General features: G+C 35.1%; 1 protein-coding gene across 5 annotated transcripts in view; it reads right to left on the bottom strand.

The window, feature by feature from the left end:
• P4HA1 (prolyl 4-hydroxylase subunit alpha 1) overlaps window positions 1–24,288 on the bottom strand; it is a 92,731-nt gene that overhangs the window by 27,209 nt on the left and 41,234 nt on the right. For 3 of the 5 annotated variants that reach the window (XM_019936095.3, XM_073793476.1, XM_073793477.1), the window contains exons 6-9: window positions 14,241–14,480; window positions 11,276–11,472; window positions 8,368–8,544; window positions 6,280–6,350 (exon numbers count right to left, since the gene is read on the bottom strand). In XM_019936095.3, the coding sequence (XP_019791654.1) occupies window positions 6,280–6,350; window positions 8,368–8,544; window positions 11,276–11,472; window positions 14,241–14,480 (685 nt within the window). Of the gene's footprint in view, window positions 1–5,179; window positions 5,251–6,279; window positions 6,351–8,367; window positions 8,545–11,275; window positions 11,473–14,240; window positions 14,481–24,288 lie in introns of all 5 variants that reach the window. The other 2 variants (XM_019936094.3, XM_073793475.1) reach the window with 2 other exon arrangements.

Below are 24,288 nucleotides of genomic sequence, written 5' to 3'. Positions count from 1 at the left end.
TAGACCTATCGGGTAGTTGAAGAAATTAGCTCTGAGTTGTTTTAACACTGCTAAAAATTCAGTGGAGACAATGGTACTGTAATATGTTAACTGTCTATTCTTTAGGATCTGGAAGTCTTACTCCTACATTAAATTAAGTAATCGGAAATCAACATTCTTTCTTCTAGTACTCAGTGCTTTAACTGAGTTAGAATGTAAAGTTATAATATTTACTATAACAGTCAAAAAAATCATTTGAACAACATTCTTTATCTTTTGTAAAATTATAATTGAAAATGTCAACTAAGTTTTACAGTGTTTTTTCCACAAAACATAATTTAGTGCCAGGAGAAAAACAGAATTCTTTCTCCAGATAATTTTATATATGTGTCCTTTTTTTCCATTAATAACTAGATAACCCAAAATATATTTCTTTTGTTCTTAATGACAGGAACCTGAGAGCTACGTTGTACATGCCGAGTAACACTGCAATATTTTTTTTTCATTTCTAATGAATTTCTACTGTTAAAAAATCTTTATTATTCTTTTAATATATGCTTTTAAAAATATCACTGGAATGCTTTATTTATATAAGGAGAAACATTCTCACACTGCATGACTATATTTCTAATACTAAGGAAGGCATGCTCAAGCAAACAGACAACACCATTTTGGAGGTTTTGGAGATTGTTATAAAACCTCCAAAGGAAATATGATTAATATAATTTGAATGCCACTATGTGATTTTTTGCAAAGGCAAAAGATAATTCAGGGCCCAAAGTGCCAATTACAGAGGGCAAAACTTTCAATAATTCTTCTCTAAGTGCTTAATAGTTAACAAAGAAAGGCTAATCATCCACACTGGGAATTTATCCAGTCCCTTTGGTTCTTAGTGGGACAATTATACAACACTATAGATCTATCCATTTCAGTTGTCTCAATCTGAGAACCACTGTTCTACCCAATAGAAGGCAATGCTGTTGTTAAAAGTTATGCCAATTTGGACTTCCCTGGTGGCACAGTGGTTAAGAATCCACCTGCCAGGCTTCCCTGGTGGCGCAGTGGTTGAGTGTCCACCTGCCAATGCAGGGGACACGGGTTCATGCCCCGGTCTGGGAAGATCCCACATGCCGCAGAGCAGCTGGGCCCGTGAGCCATGGCCACCTGGCCTGCGTGTCCAGAGCCTGTGCGCCGCAACGGGAGAGGCCACAACAGTGAGAGGCCCACGTACCACAAAAAAAAAAAAAAAAGAATCCACCTGCCAATGCAGGGGACGCGGGTTCCAGCCCTGGTCTGGGAAGATCCCACATGCCACTGAGCAACTAAGCCTGTGCACCACAACTAGTGAGCCCGCGCTCCAGAGCCCACAAGCCACAACTACTGAGCCCGCGTGTCACAATTACTGAAGCCCGCGCGCCTAGAGCCCATGCTCCACAACAAGAGAAGCCACCGCAATGAGAAGCCCGCGCACCGCAACAAAAAGTAGACCCTGTTCACCACAACTAGAGAAAAGCCTGTGTGCAGCAACAAAGACCCTACACAGCCAAAAATAAATAAATTTATTTTAAAAATTATTCATTAAAAAAATTATGACACTTAAAAAAAAATCTGATTATCATTCAAAGCTATTTGCGGGGGGTGGGATGGCAGTGGGATGAATTGGGAGATTGGGATTGACATCTATACACTAATATGTATAAAATGGATAACTAATAAGAACCTGCTGTATAAAAAATAAAATCAAATTTAAAAAAAAAGCTATTTGCGTTGATCTCTATATTGTAAAAATATTAATATATTTTTACACTGTATTTGCTCCTTAACATGCGGTAAATTAAATCTCAAGCATAATAAAATATCATACTGTAGGAAATATGTACTTGAAAGTAAAAAAAATGAAATCACTTCCAAGAAGTGATTCTGATTCCACCAGAATCAAAGAAGCTTTTTCTATCACACTAAGTAGACTGTTTATTTGCATATCTCATTATTTATGTTGCTTTAACTGGACTTACAAGCTCAAATAACTAAACTGTCTTCTCAGAGCATATAACTGAATGTTTACCTCTCAAAAACTAAAATTCCATTTCTTTGATTTAGTCAAAATTATTAGCTTCTCCATTAACAAGTCGTAGTAAATTTTTTTTTAAATATTGGAAAAGACAAAAAATGATTTGCCAGAAGTTCGCAGTCAATAAAGTAAATAAAAACTTTATGTTTTTAAACAGTAATGAATTTCCACAAATACTTTGCCCAAGGAAAATTCTATTTGCTAGAACACTGGAACATATTTTTACGTCCACAGATGATGATGCAATCACTTAAGAAATTTCTCAAAATACAGATATTTGAAATTCCCTTCTGACCCTTTCAAAATACAGATGTTCCCAGAGTAAAAGGGATCACATTAACTGACATCAGTACACATAAACTCTTTCTGCTATTTTGCGTTTGAGATGCCTTCTTCAGAGGCATAAAATATGAAGGAAACAGAAAACACTCATTTATTACACTTGTAAAATCTTCAAAATTCAGATTTACAGTGATGGGTAGAAAATGTCTTGACATAGCTATTAGATTTCCAAAACAGTAGAAACTTTTAATTTGTTAAAATATGAAAGGTATTAGATATTTTATGGAGCAAATTCCTTCCTTAACAGTTAAGAGCTCTCTCTCAAAATATATATTTTATTTTTAAAAGGGCTGATGAACAATTTTCCTTAAGAGTAAAGATGAAAATCACTGTGCTGTGGAACTCTTCTTTTTACTATGTTGTTTTGAACACAAACACACACCCACACTGCATACTTTGCCAAGCCTGGGTGAACTTATTGTAGTGTTACTCAGTCTTCTAATGCTTCTAATGCTACTGGCTAAATATCTTCTGCTATTATAAATAATATGAAGCATGGTTGGGCCTTTCTCAAAAATCCAATAAAATTGCTTCTCAGAGCTATAAAATTATAATATTTAAAAAATAAGTTCAAAATATTTAGAGGTATTTAGTTCCTAAGAGAGAAAAAATGTTTGTAGACCACCTTTCTGAGAGTAATCTATTTTGACTTGTTGGTAAAAGCCCAATGACTCTGTGGGCTGAATATTTTGTCAAAAGGTCTATTGTTTATATAGAAAATTTCCAAAAATGACTTCTAGAACATTAAGTTCATAAAATTTTGTTTTAAATGATTCCTAAGAACAGCAAAATCTGGAAAATTTAGATACTTACTAGGTTTATGACAGTAAAAATGCCTAGCATCATGTAATCTCTGATAAAATATACAATGGATTTAGTTATTTTATTAAAAATAGATAACGGCTTCATTTTTTTAGACATGAATAAGGTTCTGTAAAATGGAAAATTAGCTTATTCAAAACGAGGGTTAATTACTATGCACAGAAGCATTATAAACCATGGCTCAACATGTCTATCCAAATTAGTTACTGCAAATCCTTACCTTGTATTAGTGTTACTAAAATCCAAATCACATTATAGGAATGTGATTAGGGGCAAGGGGACAGGTAGTGGTATAGGGCAGTTAGGAGACCAGAATATGTGTGTGGGGATGCTGGAGGTTAATATGTGAAGGACATAAAGCTTTGCCTAAAAACAGTAATTAAGAAAATGAAATCAGTGCATTCTGTCTAGCCTTTATAGTACTTTTGCTATGACTCATAGCAACAATGTTAATTTTTTTTGAGTGCCTAAGATAGTTGTTAAAATCTATGTACTCCTTTGCACAATTTTTAGTTGACAAATGAAATTTTTCATCGTAAGAGTTTCAAAGGATTTAATTCTGTCATACTGAAAACAGTGGTAATTTCTGAAAAATGATTACTTATTTTATGTATCCAGTGGACTCTAAATACCATAATGATTTTATGCCCACCATCATCCACTTTAAAAAATTATATTAATGAAGCATTTTTTAAAAACTTGGAAATTTTACATTATTCTTTTCTTTTTTTCCTTGAACTTGCATTTTCATTCCATTTTTATATTAAAACAGTGATTCTCAACAGGGGTAGAGAGGTGGAGTTCCCAGGCATGGTGGTGGGAATTTTGCCTGCCAGGGTACATTTGGCAATGTCTGAAGACATTTTTGATTGTCACAACTGGGATGATGGGTGCTTCTGGCATCCAGTGGGCACTAGAGATGCTGCTAAACATCCTATGAGGCTCAGGTCAGTCAACAAACAACAATCATCTGATACAAAATGTCAATAGTGTTGAGGTTGAGAAGCCCTGCCCTAGAGTGATATATTTCTATGACCAAAAGTCTTTTATTCATCACATTTTCTCTACAAGAAAAATATTTATGTAAACTGATAAAAATATAAATTTCCTATAACATAAAGGCCTAAGTGTTAAAAAAAAATGTCTCCTAGAATGGGTTATTACAATTATAATTAGTATACATTAAAGAACATGATTAAACAATCATCATCAAATATAAAAAGTGAAAATATATTAAAAGATTCCTAATTAATGGATAAAAGCTTATTTTGTTATTTTCAATTAGGTATTGTATCTGTGAATAAATATTGCTACAATGAGACGGAATTCAGCTCAATGATACTTCTATTTTCATTTTTATGAGAGCTGAGAAAACTTTATGTAAATAAGTAGATGGAAAAGGAGTTCTGTTGAAATAATGTCACTTATTTTGTAAGCTCCTATATGTTATATACACTAATAAGTTACATAGTGACCTTTTATTAAAAATTATTTCAGTGATCTATCAGCCAATAACTTAAGGAGATTCTCTTAAATATTGTTAAAAGCAAAGAATTTGAAACCAACTGACTTGCAGAGGATTTGTTAGGTAATCCTTCAAGGCATTCATTTTCTCACTACCTACTGAGTAACCCAGAGATTTTTCAACCCCTGCTTTACTACAGAGACCAAATTAGGCCTTGTCCAATGAAGACTCTTTGGGAACTTCCCTTACTTTAATATGAGAACACAGCTTCACTTATCAGGTAGGGTTTGGGATATCTCAGCAGGCATTTTAAAATCTAGTAATTTCTATTAACTGCCCCATAACCACGTCCATCATGAAAAGTCAGGCACGGGTGTCATCAAATACCTATGCCTAACACTCTAGTTCTTAGAAATCATATGATGGGTTTTATGAAAATTAGATTCTCAAGAAAGAAAATAGTCCAAATATGACTAAAATTCTTCCCATTACTCCCTTACCTCTTAGATACTCTGTACTGTGCTGTGGTCAATTTTCCAGTCTCAGGGTCATGTACTGTAGCTCGGCTCAGCTACAAAAAAAGAGAAAGGACAAGGACTTACTCACGTAGCAGGCAATTTGGGGCTTTTGTTTTGTTTTGTTTTGCCAAGCCACAGGTGATTGGAAGGGTTCAGATTGGTCTGGATGGTAGGTAATGGTTTCGAATCAGCAAAAACATTTAGAAACGTGGCAATAAGAAAAGCCACTTGCAAATCAAGAGAAAATGGGTTGACAGATTTTTGTTGTAGATTGTCCTTTCACTTTTTTTTAAAAAATCATTTGAAGCTCTATGTAAATTTTTTATAGCACTGGGTTTCACAGGTGCTTTCTCAGATCTAGAAGTTTAATGTTCTTTAAATTATTTGACAAAAGAATAATTAGTGGTCTCTTTAGTCTCTTTAAATTCATTTTTTAAAACTCTCACCAAGCTATAACTGTTGTTAAATCTCTCTGGTGAAGTAAAAGGCAACTAAACTCAGAAGTAATAGCATTTGAAAGACTGAGATCTGAAGCATAACTCTGTTCTTTCCATTGCCAGCTTTTAAGTCAGCAAGTTTTTTAAAATAAAAACTCCAACAGGAGAAATAGATTACTCCAAAATGACAATGTTATTTTATAAGATGCATGAACAAATGCCAATACAATCATCATGAAGAATGATGTGAATTCACCACAGCATTTATGAATATGAGAGAACTACATAAACAAAGACTACTCCCAGATTAATCCAGGCTGCTGCTTTCTTTCCCCCCCTCTTTGGCAAGAAAAAGGAAAAAGAAAACAAGTATAAAAGCCATTTCCTGGATATCTGATTCCTAACCTGAAGAGCGATGCAAAGCATATTAACTCCCTAAAAATAACAGACCAATTAAATATTAAAAACAGAACTTCTAGTTAAAGGGAAAGACCTGTGAAACACAAAGCAGTTTATCCATGCGTAAAAATAGGTGGTGACTTGACTGGAGACTGAAAATGACCTACTTCCCTTAAATGAATAATTCCTGTAGGATGTACAAAACACTCATTAGAGGGCAAAATATGCAGCATACACATCTCTTACCTTTTGCTAATTCTGTAATGTACCGTCTCCAAGTCTCCTGTTATTGGGTTTGAAATGGTGGCTCGCCTCAGCTGTGAAGCCAACCATCAAAATAGTTGCATTATAAAAAAAAAAAAAAAAAAAAATGAATCACATTTATCCAATCAGTCAGAATTCTGGGATTTTTTTTTTACAAAGGAGGCTAAAAAGAGAAAATAATTCCATAGACTTCCAGTCACCTGTGTTTAGCCTTGAAAGCCTGTTGATTTTTAAATATTTTATATTTTTAAAAGTTCTTTAAAATTTTTTGTTTTTGTTTTGTGTGAATGGAGGGTACACAAACAAAAGAGACTGGAAATTAAATTTCTTTCAACGGTTAGAGGACGTGAAGTGAGGAAAAGAAATTTCTAAAATTTGAAGTCTAACTTATAGTTATAAGAATGGCTATTTGCAGTTAATAATCCATTCCAAACTTTTTGTTTTAATTTTTTCGGTGATGGAAATGTTTGCAAAGATAATGTTCAAAATTTGTTTCAAGGTCATCTTTTCTTCCTTCAAGATATTTACTCATATATTTCACATAAACAGTGAAATAATCTTGGATGAGCACAAAGACAGATGAAAAGAACTCATAAATGTTAAGAAACGGAAGGAGATGACAGCCAAGATAATGATTTTAAACTTTTTTCTAAAAATGAAGGATGATTCAGATGTTAACAAAAGAGTATAAAATTTTTATTGCCATTGAATTACTTGATCAAATAATCCAACTGAGGCATCCACTTTGAAGATTGAGGCCTCCAAACCCAGAAATATAAGACTTGATCTCCAAGCTGAAATGAACTCCTAATAAATATTCTACCAAGGTAATTTTGGTTTACTGACCACAAATAGTGAACTAAAATCCAAAAGAGAATGACAGAATATGATGGGATTATAAGTGGCATTCTGCTTAAGAGATTTATAAGAACTCCCTTGGACAACATCCATACATATTAGACTCGTCTTTTCCATTTAAAGTGTAATCTTTAGTAAAAAACAAAAAGTACCCATTTGGAAAAGTAGTAAAACTTAACAACAACAACAACAACAATTCTGACTTCAAGTTTATTCTACAGTACAGATATCCAGACAACTCAACTTTTCTGATATAACATGGAACAGCAAACTGTGGTCCATGGGCCAAATTCATCCAGCCACCTGCTTTTAGAAATAAACTTTCATTGGAATATAGCCACGTTCATTTATGTATTTTCTATGGCTGCTTTTGCACTGCAACAGCAGGGGTGAGTAGTTATATAACAGGCTATACAGCCTGCAAAACATAAAAAATATTCACTATCTGGACCTTTACAGAAAAATTTGCCAACTCCTGTGTAATAACTGAGCAAAAATATTCCTAGTGTTTATTTAACAATCTCTTTATGAAAATGATGGCGGTTTGTATTTTACTATCAATAAGACCAAACAGATCTTAAGAACAAGCTGATGGGAAAAAAGGCAAGAGCATAAAGGGCAGGCTTTCTCACACCCCCACAAAAGAAGAATTTCTATGCTGAACACTAAGTTTATAGGATTGTGTTTACAATAAATTGTTTTTCTTATTAAGATAAATGACGTGGGTTGAAGTCAGAAAACTATGATGTCCTTATTTCAGATTAGCAAGATGTTTGTACCCAGCTATATCCTTCTAGTAATAATGTACCTAAACAGGAATAAAAGTACTTCAAGTATTATTTCAGATAAAACTATAGAAGATATAAAAAGTTGGTCTTTGATTAGTCTCTGAGATTAAAGGGCTCCAAAGTACATAGAAAACTTTTTCAGGAAGGTGCTGAAACACAAATTTTTCAAGTGTGAATAAAAATCTCACCTATGATTTTCATAAATAAGTGCTTAAAACCCAGTTGCAAGGTATGTTATTTGTGTTGATAACAGAGAACAACTGGTACAGAGCTTAGTTAATGCCATTAGTTTGCAACAACAATATCTAAAACTATCTATGGGCTTATTGCCATGTCAATTATCATTTTTATAATCTTGCAAAGGAAAAAACTGAAACGCCGGTAGAGTAAATTGAGGAGAGAAAAAAAGAAAAAAATTATTTACCCTTGGTTTTGCTAGATCTTTAACAATTTCAATTTCTGCATCAGAAATAATATCATGGAAGCGAATAATACGAGGCTTGTCCCACTCATCCTCCTGTTTGGCTGGAGCCAGAATAAATTTAGGATTCCGGTTTCCATCATGGTAGCGGCAAAAGAGTTTTTTCTGTCTCCGAGGAGTCTAAACATAAAGTTAAAAATATTATAAATATATTAGAGTAATAATATTTTTAATGCTTGTTCCTATGAAGATAAGAAACAATAATCATGCTAGTGTATACACAGAGTATCTGAGGAAGAACACACAAAAGAAACAGTACCCTGCAAATATTCTGCATCAAATGGGACCTTCAGGATTTTAAAAGTTTTATTAATGATTATTTTCTGGAAGAGATGGTAGGCCTTAAATTTTTAAAAGGTGAGGTTTCTCTTTAACCCCTTCTCTCATCAAAATAAAGTTCAGGCATTGTAAATATGAAAGAAATAATAAAATATTTATAGAAATATGAAATGAATGGCCAGCACTGCTCCAAACTTCACAAGGTAACCGGGAAGCACTCAGAAAGTGTCTAAAAGAAAAAAAAAAAGAAAACAAAACAAAACCTAACCAGGTTTTCCCAAATACCTCCCAATTTTTAAAAACTTTAAGGGATTTTTTTTTTTTTAAAGTAAAGAAGAAAATGGGTAGCTCTGAAAAAGAGAAAATAAGTTATTAAACAAAGAAGCCAGGTGCTTTTACTAGCAGGTATTAAAGACAGAGTGGTCAACAAAACAAATAAAGGTTCCTTTCAATCATCTATGTATTATATTAACTAAATAAGTTATTCCATTGCTGATTCTTCTCTTGATTAAACAAGTATTTCATATTATGAGGTAGGAATAATATTAGTTTTGGTTTTAATTATTAACTACACAAAAACAAATAATGATTCATGTTTATTCTTGTACTTTATTTACCTAGAATCAAATCCAAGGTTTTATATCAAATAAGCTTTTTATATGATGATGAGATGAATTTAACTATTCTGAGAAAAAGGATGCTCCTTTGACCTGGGGCAGAGTTGACGTGTGTGTGTTACATCAACAAACTGGCAAATTAACAGACTTCTGTTTTTATATCTGTAGTTCTATTTTGCTCTCTTCTTTAAGAGATTCTAAGGGCAATAAAAAATATCTGCTTACTATTGGAAATCTGAACACTGACTAGATATTTGATGATATTATGGAACTACTATGAATACTGTGATACTGGAAATACCATGATAATGGTATTGTGGTTATTTTTTAAGAGTCCTTATCTTTAAAAGACACACTAAAATATTTAGATGTGAAATTTTAAAAAAATGTTTCATGAGTCTAATTTGTATTTACTTATTAGCTCCCAAAGCGAAAGTAAACATGTTCTTCTGGGAATCCACAAACTTATCAAAAATGTCAACATAAATATGATCTACTTATTTGCTGTTACAGGTTAGGCTGTCAACAGTGAGTCATCAAATACCAGGAAGTCATCAACATAAAAATGTAAAACCCAGCTTCAGTTTATCAGTAGTAGAGAAAAAGTTAAACACTATTCAAATGTTTTCACTTAAAAGTACTCACTTCAAAAATTCACTAACTCCTTCTACGTATGCCCGCATTCAGCTGAACACTAGTACCACATGATATTCCTTAAATAAGGATTCCATGATCAATTAATGTTGAGAAACAAAGTATATCCTATCCATAATGCATATTATCATAAAAAGGATCTGAAAAGTCCTAAAGCTGAACAGAAACTATGTTCCCCACGCTTGAACTTTATTATTTTTGGCCTATTACCTATTAAGTATCCTGAAGCACTGGTAATCTGAGTACGAATACATAAATATAGATATACAGTAAACAAAGAGATATTTATAGACATGTTTTAGTATTTTAAAGAATAACTGTTAAAGCCAAAATCTGTTTAAAGTCTTTGTGCATTTTTTTTTTTTTTTGTGGTATGCGGCCCTCTCACCGTTGTGGCCTCTCCCGTTGCGGAGCACAGGCTCCGGACGCGCAGGCTCAGCGGCCATGGCTCACGGGCCTAGCCGCGCCGCGGGATGTGGGATCTTCCCGGACCGAGGCACGAACCCGTGTCCCCTGCTTCGGCAGGCGGACTCTCAACCACTGCGCCACCAGGGAAGCCCAAGAATTAGATAATTTAAGGGAAGTGATAAAGTTTTTTCTTATATCTTAATGCAAAAGAGATTTCAGCAATCTTAAATAGAAATAATATACCATTCTAAACCACCCTATGAAACAGTGGATTTATCTATACAGTGATCTCTTTTGGTTCTGCTCCTAGTCAACCTTGACAGGATTGCCTAGTGAAATGTTTTTGTCTATTTAAGAAATATTAAAAATGCACAAAGGGCTTCCCTGGTGGCGCAGTGGTTGAGAGTCCGCCTGCCGATGCAGGGGACACGGGTTTGTGTCCCGGTCTGGGAAGATCCCATGTCCCGCGGAGCGGCTGGGCCCGTGAGCCATGGCCGCTGAGCCTGCGTGTCCGGAGCCTGTGCTCCGCAACGGGAGAGGCCACAACGGTGAGAGGCCAGTGTACCGCAAAAAAAAAAAAAAAAAAAAAAAAAATCTGATTCTTCACCTTAAAAAGCCTGTTTTAATCTATGAAAAGGGTAATAATTACCAAAAACGCACTGTAATGGTATATGATTCACAAGTTTTGTTTTAAAGCTATTTTACTAAGGGTTGGAGCATATTAAGTGTGACACCTATAATAAAGTGATGTGGCATACTGTAATACTTTATCAATAATTCTGATTTTTATCACAAATTTTAAAAATAAAAGAATTCTGAATCTCTCTAGAACTATGTACAAACACACACACACATCCACTTCCACACACACACAATTGGCTTTTCCACTTTACCATTTTGATACCCTCCCCACGGCACAGCATTTCGTACTTCTGTCTCTCTGGCAGGTAATCCGCAGCAACCCCTTTTTTCTTCGGTGTGGTTTTCTGATCAGATTGGTCATCTGAAGCAGACTTATTGGCATCTTTTTCTTTAGCCATTATATACTCAAAATATTTTAAGTTACCATTAGCTCTCTGATGTTCAGGATCTATTAGAAATGAAAGAAAGCATGTCCATGAGTAAGCTTACAGTTGTTCAAGCATCAGAATACAACAATATACAAACTGAGGAATATATAAATTTACCTTCCAAACCAGGATGCTTTTGAAAGTGAAAGGAGGCACTAATGAAAATTAGTATACCAAAACAATAGGTATAAACCTGTACTGCCCAAAGCACATCAAGACATATATTCACCCTCTACAAAAAGAGTTCTGGAGATGGAATCAGCCATTTATTTCAAAGTAGCAATTACCGCTTCTACTTTGAGAATGTTCCATGTGAGAATTTACTAATCAGCTTTGATGTCAAATGAATTTTAAAGTATTACTTATTACACTTATTTGAAGCAATGGAAAAGATTTTTCTGAGATTGAAATGTAATGACCATGAGGAAGACAAGGTATACAGTTCAAAAGCAACCTTTACCGCAGACACATTATAAACGCAGAACACAGTCTACTTCTGAGGGCTGAGTGGACTTCCGTCCCAAAATTCTAAGTGAGATGGAAAAGAGAAACTAAAAATATAATTTTCAAATAAGCCAGAATCCACTAACTGCCTTGGAATTGCTAGTCATAATTGTTAGCTATCTTTTAGTAGGGGAAAGGAGGACTACTCCACCCATCCAGGAGAAAAAAAATCCAAACCACCAGACACACACAAATGAAAAAGACAGAACAGAACACAGAAATTTCACTTGTGACATTAATTGAAGTGTTTAAAAAATCTAGCCTTAGATTTGTAAAATACTTCGTCTTTGAGAAACTGCTCATAATATATGTTGTGATACACACAATATGAGTCTACTTTTGTAAAAGAAAGGGAAAAGAGGGGAGGGGGTATACTACGAGGAAACAAAAAAATTGGTGGGTATCTCTGAGTGACTGGCTCTGAGTGATGACTATTCTGTATTTTTTTCTACAATGAATGAAGTATTTTTTAAGTCAGGAGGAAAAATATCACTAAAAAATACTGGGGAAAAAAGGGTAATTGAATTAATATCTCAATTTATTAATTCACTCAACTAAGAAATAACCTAATTATCAAAAGCTTATTTTCAGGGCTTCCCTGGGCGCAGTGGTTGAGAGTCCGCCTGCCGATGCAGGGGACACGGGTTCGTGCCTCGGTCCGGGAAGATCCCACATGCCGTGGAGCGGCTAGGCCCGTGAGCCGTGGCCGCTGAGCATGCGCTTCCAGAGCCTGTGCTCCGCAACGGGAGAGGCCACAGCAGTGAGAGGCCGGCGTACCGCAAAAAAAAAAAAAAAAAAAAAAAAAGCTTATTTTCAGATGACCAATGTTTTTGAACTGTTCAACTCTCCTAATATACACATATTTACCTATTCATAAAAAGAATTTTTTTTAAGTTTTAAAGCTTCGTTATACACCAAAGACCACATGAATTTTTTTAGCATACAACTCCACCACAGATTCTGAGTTAGTAGGTCTGGTATGGAGATCAAGGAATTTTCATTTCTAACAAGTATCCAAGTAATTCTGATGCATGTGGCCCCTGGCTCATACTTACAGAAATACTATATCTCTGTTCAAAACACTAGTGGTAAAATCTTCATAAGATATCATATTTTCCTAACATTTGAATATGACAATCAAATATACTTCCAGTCTATTTATTTCTATGAAAGAATTTCAACCAGAGGATATAAAATGGAAAATCTCATGCATGTGCCCTCAGGACCACAAAACTTAAGGACTGAGAGACTGATTTCCCATAAATGCCTGATTTTCAGAAAACTGATAATATTGGAATTTTCTTAAATTACAGGGAATTGGTCAAGGGTTGCCTCATATCAATCTTAGGAAATGTTGCTTATGGTTTCCAGGGGCATGAACAATAAATCACCCAAGTTGAGCTGGTGTTAAAAGTAAGCTGAGGGCTTCCCTGGTGGCGCAGTGGTTGAGAGTCCGCCTGCCAATGCAGGGGACACGGGTTCGTGCCCCGGTCCGGGAAGATCCCATATGCCCGTGAGCCATGGCTGCTGAGCCTGCGCGTCCGGAGCCTGTGCTCCGCGACAGGAGAGGCCACAGCGGTGAGAGGCCCGCGTACCATCAAAAAAAAAAAAAAAAAAGTAAGCTGAATTGAGCTTGTTTGTATGACTGGACTGGTTTTATCTGCTTAGGGAATGTTCAACGCTAGTCCCCATTTGTTTTTGATTTGAACAGACTCTAACTGAACTTTCCCCTCTTTACATTCCCTGCCCATAAACACAGCCTACCCCAATCCCTCAATGGACTCACCTGTAGCTTCCTACATTTTGCAGGTCCTGAATGCAATTCCTCTGCTATTACTAAACTCATGTTTTTGACAATTTTGAGTTTGCCTCATTTTACCTTTTTATTTAGGTTGACATTTCAAATCACTATTTCTGAATATGAAATGCAATAAACCAAAAACTTCCTTCAAAGAACACGAGTCAATATTTAATATGCAACAGGGTAAACAAATATTTTTGACTGAGTTAGCTAGGTTAGGTCCAATTTTGAAATTCCTGAAGAGTACAGAGCAGAGAAACACAGCTACTGTTGTAGTACTATTAGGTGAGAAAGACCAGTCGCCATTTATTTAGAGGATAAACAGAAAGATAAAGTATGTCTGACAGATGAGCTCCTGACTTACGACAAATAAAAAGTACCAAAGCTATATGACAAATATATACAGTCACACATAATTATAATTAGTATATCTATATATCCACCAATACATGTTTAACCTTGAATTAGGCCAAATTAACATACCTAGTTCAAGAAGCTTCTTTGTGAGCAAAAGTGCTTTATCTAGGTCTCCCTGCTGGTACACGGCATAGCTCAAATAATCTAGAACAGAGACTTTATCAATTGTAGAAACCTCGCCTTCATCCAGCTGTCTTAGTGCTTGTTCCATCCACAGTTCTGTATGGTAATAATCTGCTTCTGTGTAGGCCACTTTGCCCAACTCAAAACAGTCCTCAACTGTTAGAAATGATTTGTGTTTTACTCCTATGGAAACAAAATACAGAGAACTTTAGGAATCTTAATACTATTATATACTTATTTAGGACAACACAGCTTTCAAAGTACTATCTCCCTCTCATTTGAACCTCACAACAACCTTCTGAGGTAGGAAAAGCAGGAATTATCCTAAGTTTATAAACAAAGGAACAATCTACAAGGTAGTGAAACATGGCAAGGATCACACAGCTAATAGGTAACGTAGGACCTATAGAACCCGAGACTTCAATTATCAGCCATCATACCAAAATGAAACATCAATTAAGTCGAAGCATGCAATTTTCCAACACAGCGGGAATCACCATATGAGATATATCTAACTCTTAACCAACAATCTGGGCAAGGGATAAATGGACAGGAAGAGAGACAAACCTGTCAATTGATTCTTTCCCCTCTTCCCTTCCCCTACAGTAACCCTTTTCAAAAGCACTAATGGTATGTAATTTACATACCATAAAGTTCACCCAGTTAAAGAATCCAATAGTTTTTAGTATATTCACAGAGTTGTACAACCATCACCATAATCTAATTTTAGATCATTTTCATCACCCCAAAAAGAAACTCTGTAACCTTAAGCAGTCACTACCCATCATCTCCCCTTTCCTGCCCTATCCCTACACACCACTAATCTACTTTCTGTATCTGTAGGTTTGCCTATTCTGGCTATCTCACATAAATGGAATCACACAACATATGGTCTTCTGTGACTGGACTCCTTCACTCAGCATAATGTTTTCAAGGTTCTTTTTATTGCCAAATACTAGTCCATTGGGATAGACTACATTTTGCTTATCAGTTGATGGACATTTGAGTTGTTTCCACTTTTTTGGCTTTTATTAATAATGCTACTGTGAACATTCATGTACAAGTTTTTCTGTGGACACATTTTTTCATTACTCTTGAGTATATGTACCAGTGGAATTGCTGGGTCTTATGTCAACTCTACGCTTAACATTTTCAGAAACTGCCAAACTGTTTTCTAAAGTGGCTGCACCTTTTTACAATCCTACCAGCAATGTATGAGGGTTCTGATTTCTCTACATCCTCACCAGTACTTGTTATTGTCCACCTTTATTATAGCCATTGTGGGTATGATGTAGTATTTCATCGTGGTTTTTAAATTTTATTTCCCTAAATGATGTTGAGCATCTTTTCACATGTTTATTGGCCATCTGTATATCATCTTTGGAAAAATGTCTATTCAAATCCTTTTGCCCATTTAAAAATTTGGTTACTTGTCTTTTTATTATTGACTATTTGTTTCAAATATTGTACAATTACCATTACTTTCATAAGAATAAGGAAAAAGAGAGAAAGAACTATAGAAAGAAATAAATGTAAAAAATATACTCTGAATGATAGCAACCATATAACACTGCATTTTTATAAACAGTAAATCAGATGAGTTAAGTGGAGACTTTAAGAGCCTGAGTATTTTGTTTTTTGTGTATACCATGTTAAGTAAGCAACAGAGAGAAAATTACATCTGGACCACATATTCTGGGGTGGTGGGGAGGGAATTGCTTCTGATATAAAACACAGTTGACCCCTGAACAACAAGGGTTTGAACTGCATGAGTCCACTTATACGTGGATTTTTTTCAATAAATACATGTATGTACTGTAAATGTATTTTTTCTTCCTTATGATTTTATTAATAACATTTTCTTTTCTCTAGCTTACTTTATTGTAAAAATACAGTATATAATACATGTAACATACAAAATATGTGTTAATCAACTGTTTAAATTATCAGTAAGCCTTCCAGTCAGCAGTAGTCTATTGGTAGTTAAGTTTTGGGAGAGTCAAAATAGACACGCAGATTTTCAACTGCTCAGGGGGGTCAGCACCCCTAACCCCAGCATTGTTCAAGGGTCGACTCTACCTAGAAATGCTGAATTAAATGTAACAATTATCCATTTGTACTATGGCCAAGTTCACAGGAATTAAGCAAATTTCTTAGGGCCAAAACCAAAAAGGAACTTGAAACCTAGAGAGGTAAGCAGAGGATGAAGCTGCATCTCCTCTGGAGGCAGTCACTAGATCAGAATACTAGAAGCTTGATTTTTAACCACCAAGAAAGGGACAGGAGATAAAGCCTCAGGCCCATGCAAAGTGACAAAGCAGACCCTTGAAGAACTACATCTTGAATGGGAGAATGAACTAGAAAAAAAACTCTGTCAGCTGGCAAAGAGAAACAACAAAAGAACTTGTTTTTCTCAGTCTTCACTGCAGGTAGGTGAAAAACAATCCCTTAGAACTCCACAGGCACGCTTTCAGGGAGGTTTTCATTTCAAACATATGCTATCTCCATGGTCTGGAAAACTAAAGCCAAGAATTTAACTTAAAGTAGTCGTAGGTTGGTAATGCAGTAGGACAACTGGCAGAAGCAACATTTATACTCTGCAAAATGCACCCTCACCTCAGGTTTTGCAATATTCCAACACACAATCTGAAGAAATGCATACAATCCAAAATCACAAAGCACATGATCAAACAAGCCACTATGAGCAAAATTAGCAAAAACTATTAAAAACCAGTATTAGACAGTCTTCAGATGTTGGTGTTATCAGATTAAGAATACAAAACAACTATGATTAAAATGTTTAAAGAATTTTTTAAAAAATAGAAAATATGAACATGTAAGATACCCTAAAAAAGACCAGGCAGATTTGAGTGGGGGGAAGAAATAGAACTTCCAGAAATTAAAAATATTATCAATGAAATAAAGACATATTGGTCAGGTTAAACAGCAAGTTAGACACAACAAAAAAAAGAGAATAATAAACCAAGAAGTGAGAACTGAATAAATTACCATGGGATAAACTACCCAGGATGCAGCAGAGAGGAGGAATACATATGAAGTTCTAGTTAAAAGACAAGAAAGAAAAAATAAGAAGACAGAAGACAACAGCATGTGTCAGAAGAAGACAACAGAATGTGGAAAAGGCACTATTTAAAGAAATATTGGTGGACAATATTCTAGCATTAGAATACATGAAACTTCAGATTCAGAAAGCATAGAGAATAATAAGCCAAACAAAGTACATGCAAGGGCTTCTTAAGGATTTGTTTCAAGGAGGAACAAAACAATTCCAAAAGAGAAGTCTGAGGTACCAAAAAAAAAAAAAAAAAAAAAAGATAACCAAAGAAATTGGTATACATTTAAAGAAAAGTGAGCCATCAGATTGGCAAAAATCTCAAAGTTTGAAATTTTTTGTGATGCTGTGGGGAAATAGGCACTCTCATATATTGCTGCTAGAAATACAAAATGACAGAACCATTATGGGGGGAAACTGGGACAATGTTAGCAAAATTTCCTATGTATTTCCTCTTTGATTCAATGGCATCACTTCTAGAAAAAATATCCCAAAGATCACTTAGCAAAAAAACAAAATAATATATGCACAAGGTTAATGGAAGTATTATTTTTATAAAAGCAAAAGACTGCAAACAAACCAGATGTCCATCAATAGGCGCCCAGTTAAATAAACTATGGTAACTCCACAAAACAGAGTAACATGCAGCTGTAAAAAGAAATGAGGAGGATTTCTATATAGGATATGAAGTACTATCCAGAACATATCAATAAATTAAAATGCCAAAGTACAGGAAGTATTTATACCATGCTGCCTTCTGTGCTGATGTTGAAAGGAAACAGGAATATATATACATTTGCTTATATTTTCAAAAAGAAACAGTGGAAATGAAAAAGCTAATAAAGTGGTAGTTACATATAGGAAGAAGAAAGGAACAGGTTGAGGAGTACAGAAATGAAAGTGAGACTTCTGTCAGTGGACCTTATTAGTATAGTTTGGACTTTGAAAGAAGATAAAAAGTTCTGCATGACTAAAACTAATATGAGAGAAATGGTGAAGGTGGTCAAAAGGTACAAACTCCCAGTTATATGATAAATAAGTCCTGGGGATGTAATGTATAGCACGGTGACTATGGTTAATAATACTGTATTCTATATTTAAAAGTTGCTGGAAGAGTAGATCTTAAAAGTCCTCATCATAAGAAAAAATTTTTTTGTAACTATGTGTGATGGTGGATGTTAACTAAACATCTTGTGGTGATCATCTCACAATACGTACATATCCGCGTCATGTTGTACACCCAAAACTAATACAATGTTCTATGTCAATTATGTCTCAATTTTTAAAAAGTTTATTTGGGCACCTCTTTTAAATAAAACATTAATAACAGCATTTTGCAGTTTTAGTTCTCACAGGCTTTAGTTCTCACAGGCTTTTTAGCCCATTTGATTCTCATGGCAATCCAATGAAAAAGGTATTATGTCAGACCTCAAAACGGATACTGCCCACTATGCTAGGTACAGTTTCATGTTCCTGTATTGGACAATGTGTCATCATGTTTCATTTGTCAACACATTTCTAAATATAACGGAAACCAAAACAATATAAAGTTTCTGAACAACAGAAGAGGACAAAGATAGGATATGAATTAAAAACTGAGCCTGTGATAAATTTGCTTTCAGTGAGAAAGATGTAGAAGAAGGAGGAGGAGGAAAAGGAGGAGGGGAGAAAGAAAAAGAAAATTTTTTCCAACTTTTGATACCAACGTTCAAACAATAAATGTGAGACTCACAGTGGTTTAATGTTAATGTCAAAATATCTTATCTCCTATACCAAGTTTTCTGACCTAAATAAACAAAGAGATAGCATGCTCATGGATTAGAAAATTATCTTTTTAAAATGACAGTGCTGCCCAAATTCTCCCCAAGATTCAAAACAACCCTAATAAAATTTCCTACAGGCATTTTTGTAGAAACTGACAAGCTGATCCTAAGATTTATATGGAAATCCAAAGAATTTAGAATAGCCAAAGCAATTTTAACAAAGAACATAGTTGGAGGACTTAGTCACAAGTGTTTGCAAGTATGTGAAGGAACTGAAACTCTCATACACTGATGACCAGAGTATATAAAAAATGGTACAACAATTTGGTGGTTTCTTCAAAATTAAATATATACCTACCATGCAACCCAGAGAATTCACTTCTAGGTATTTAACCAAAAGAAACGTATGTCTGATATGTCTGATAACATCACAAAGGAAACTGGTAGAAAAAGGAATACAATGGTGTTTTCCTTAATAACTTTTGATTGACTATACTTCAACAAGGCAGTAAATTGGCTAAAACCAGACTTAGCTATAACCTATCCAATGGTGTCAACATTTTTTTTTTTTAAGTGCTAGCAGAAAAGGAGTTCATGAGAAATAAATTAAGAGGAAATAAAGGGCTTCCCTGGTGGCGCAGTGGTTGAGAGTCCGCCTGCCAATGCAGGGGACACAGGTTTGTGCCCTGGTCCGGGAAGATCCCACATGCCGCGGAGCGGCTGGGCCTGTGAGCCATGGCCGCTGAGCCTGCGCATCCGGAGCCTCTGCTCCACAACGGGAGAGGCCACAACAGTGAGAGGCCCGCATACCGCGAAAAAAAAAAAAAAAAAAGAGGAAATAAAATCATGGGCACATTTTGCTAGTGATCAGACATTCACTGTCTAGGGCATAGCATGCCCTGGTCTGAGGATATGACCTGTTACATTCTAGTACCAAGCACAGTCCTAGCATGGAGATGTATGCACTGGAGGATCACATGGACCAATACAATTAAATATTCAAATCATACAACTACCTCCATTCACTATTTTTTTTTTTTTTGCCTCCTGTTAGTCACTTATGGATAGTAACAGATTATCAGTGTACTACTAAAATGAAGATGAAGATCCATACTTTGACAGTTACTAACTCTCTACTCCACACTCTAATCTAGAAAAGGATACCAAGAAACTAACTTATTAATAGTTTAACATGACACAATTTCAGAAACAAAGGAAACATACTGAATTTTGACTCTCCTATTATTTTTCAGTTATGAGAACTGGAATACAGTTCTAAGATGAGCTTACAAAGCAGTAATTAAGAATGTTTTTTCTCAGGGACATACAAAAGGCACAAGAGGAGAGTATGCCATTAATACCCGTAGAGAGCACCAGAAATATTTTTTACATGACCTGATATCCTGGCCACATTATCTGAAAGCACAATGGGGATAGTAGAGTATCTTTAGCTATTCTGCCTTGGTAGTTAAAGTATCTCTGGTTATCTTACCTATTGATCTATTCACAATTATCAAAGGCAAAATGCCTAGGAATTGTATTAAAGAAGAAAATGAAAATGAAGTGATGTAGCATTTGAAAGGGAAGGCTGCTTCCAAAATAGAGAACATGAAAAGAAAAAGTAAATGGACAAGAAGACAAAGAAAATGAGATAAGGAAAGTGATGTTGGCAGAAAAAGACTATAAAAAACTTTCATGCAAAGCACAAATAGAATTTGATGAGAAAAAAGAATAAGCTGCAAATTCCTTTGGTTCAAAGGAAGTGGCACGGATGACTGATGTTAGCCCGTCAAACCAAATGTAGTAACCCAAATTTACAGTTAAAACTAACACCAAAAAGAGTCCTTTTAATTTATTATCACAATATAAACTATAATATAGGAAAACAGGAATAGGAAATAAAATAGTATAGGAAAATTTACTTAGAAATACGTTTTTTGTGGCTCATCCATAAACTTGGAGATTTAATTTAAAAATTCTTACACTATTATTTATAGGAACATTTAGTGGACAAAAACTTGATTTGTAAGGGACAAATATGTTTAAAATGCATACACTTGGGAAGTTGACGTCTTGCATCAGAGGCACTATGGTACACTCATAGCTGAGTGCACTCCAGAGATGTGCAGAGAATCTACTGCTTGATGTAGTTAACCTTATCAGCTAACCAAGATAGTGATGCAAATGACCAAGAAGAACCTTCAACTTCCACCTGAAGTAAATCAAATTTTATATATAAGACATTTTCTATCCAAAAAGAAAAGTGTAGGGGACACACAGTTTTGAGGGCATTAGCCCGCTGTGGTACCCCCCTTTGCCTGGCAAAGCAATAAAGCTATTCTTTTCTACTTCACCGCCCCCCCACCAAAAGTGTAATATCTCCGGAAGCTAAAAATCTACTCAACAAATCAGGGTTAGGAACAACCTGAAACTAAAGGAACAGTCTATATGAACTGTAAAGGCATCATTAATGCTAAAATCCATTTAACTTATCAGATTTTATATTAAAATATCAAGAAAGCATTTCAAAAGGTAGGCCCAAAAAGGAGAAAGAAACAGACAAAATTAATCAAGGAGTTACATGGCATCAATATAAATCCACTGAAATAAGCATTTCTCTGATTTTGGGGGGAGGGCAATTAAAAAAAACGAATCATCCTTCCCCCTACCCTCATCCCTATCGCTTCACACCTCAACTGCTATAATTTTAAATCTGACAAAGCCAAGTGTTGGCAAGGGTATGAAGAAATGGGAACTCCCATACATTGCGGGTGAGAGCATTAATTGGTACATCTGCTCTGGAGAACAATCTGGCCACATCTAGTAAAGTTTGAGAAGCTTATATCCAAGAGAAACTCTTTTATGTGTGTAATAGACACAAGAAGACATAAAGATGTCTGTTGAACCTTGGTCCTGCAAAAAACTGGAAATAACCTAAGCTACCACTATCACCTCTTACTTAATTTTTCCAACAGCCTCCTCCCTGATTTCTTTGTCCCTACCCCCAGATCTGAATCCATTCTGCAGCCAGAATGATATTTCTAAAATGAAAATTATATAACCTCCCTGTTTAAAACTTTTCAATAGCTTCTCATTGCACTCAGAACACTTCAAACTCCTCCACATGACTTACAAAGTTCATCAGGAGATGGCTTCTGCTTACCTATCTAGCCTCATCTCTCACTACTCTCACAAAACCAACTCCCTCCCACTGTTCATGCACTCACCCCTTGAACAAACTACTTGTTAGATATCTGATATAAAATGCTCTCTCCTCTCTGGCCTATATATATGTTCTGTTTGGAATATTTTTCTCATGCCCACTATTTCCCCCCCTCCCCCAATTTCCTAGCTAATTCCTTGTCCATTACATCTCAATTTTAAAAAATATCCTGTATTCCAGGAAGTCTTACTTTATGCCTCTCTCTTCTCAAGTCCAAAATTAAGTTTTCTCCTATGTGCTCCCACAGTATCCTAAGTTATCTGCATCTAGGCATTCATCATACCATATCATAAGATAAGTATCCTAAGGGCAAAAGCAGTGTTATTCATTATCACATCCTTAGTACTTAACATAATGGTTATTATGTTAAGTAGATATTAAATAAACATTAAATAGTTAATATCTATTAAACAAATTGATGTTTTAAACCAGAGGTGAACTAAAAAACATAAGGCAGGACTTCCCTCGTGGCGCAGTGGATAAGACTCCACACTCCCAATGCCGGGAGCCCAGGTTCAATCCCTGGTCAGGGAACTAGATTCCACATGCATGCTTCAACTAAGAGTTTGCATGCCACAACTAAGGAGCTGGCGAGCCACAACTAAGGAGCCTGCAAGCCACAACTAAGGAGCCTGTGAGCTGCAACTAAGAAGCCCACACACCACAACTCAGGAGCTGCTTACCGGAACTAAGACCTGGTGCAACCAAATTAATTAATTATTAATTTAAAAAACCAAACAAAACAAAGTTGTGATCTTCAGAAGTGTTATAATGTACCATATTAGTAGAAACAGAAAATAAAATTTGCAAATTTGTACTTTTTTGGAAGTCCAACTTGATGAAATTACATTGCAGCTTAAAGGAAATTTTATTTAATATTATACCATGGTTAGTTTTTCCACTTGATACTTCACTGCAAATTTAGGAAAATGAGCAAGAAAAACACCTTAACAAGTAACTCATCCCACTATATTTTCTTAAGGAGAAAATCAATTTCAGTATGATGATAGAGGTAATATATTTTATTTCTCTAGTTGATAATGACAAGAAGGTAGTAATGGGGTAAGCCACACACTCACAGAAAAAGTGAGAGATGGCAAAAGTAAATTATCATGTGAAGTTAGATATTAGTAACACAAGTAAAACTGGAAAACTTCAAATTTTGCAGAAATTAAACAACACACTCTTTAACAACTAATGGATCAAAGAAGAAATCACAGGGAAAATTCGAAAATACTTAAAGACAAATGAAAATGAAAACACAAAATACCAAAACTTATGGGACACAATGAAAGCAGAGCTAAGGGAGAAATTTATAGTTATAATGCTTATATTAAAAAAGAAGAAAGATCTCAAATCAACAACCTAAAAGCTAGAAAAACAAGGACAAACTTAACCCAAAGCTAGCAGAAGAAAGGAAATATTAAAGGAGAAGTAAAAGAAAAACAATAGAGAAAATTAATGAAAACAAAAGATGGTTCTTTGAAAAGAATTTTGTCAACAAAATTGACAATCCTTTAGCTACATGGACTAAGAAAACATTCAAATTACTAAAATCAGAAATAAAAGTGGGGATACTACTATTGATTCTACAGAAATACAAAGGATTATAAGAGAGTTCTATGAAAAACTGTACACCAACAAATTGAATAACCTAGATGAAATGGACAGATTCCTAAAAACACAAAACCTACCAAGACTTAGAAAAAAATAGAAAATCTGAATAGACCTATAGCTAGTAATGAGACAATCAGTAATCGAAAGTCTCCTGACAAAAGAAAAGCCCTGGACCTAATGGCTTCACCAGAGAATTCTACCAAACATTTAAAGAAGAACTAATACCAATCCTTCTCAAACTTTTCAAAAAGAGAGGAAAGAATACTTCCTATCTCATTCTATGAGGCCAGCATTATCCTTTATACCAAAGCCAGA

The sequence above is a fragment of the Tursiops truncatus genome, chromosome 16, assembly GCF_011762595.2.
Source record: "Tursiops truncatus isolate mTurTru1 chromosome 16, mTurTru1.mat.Y, whole genome shotgun sequence".
In the NCBI taxonomy this organism is placed as follows: domain Eukaryota; kingdom Metazoa; phylum Chordata; class Mammalia; order Artiodactyla; family Delphinidae; genus Tursiops; species Tursiops truncatus.
Note: the sequence above shows the minus strand (reverse complement) of the source record. Positions and strands in the feature narration are given on the sequence as shown.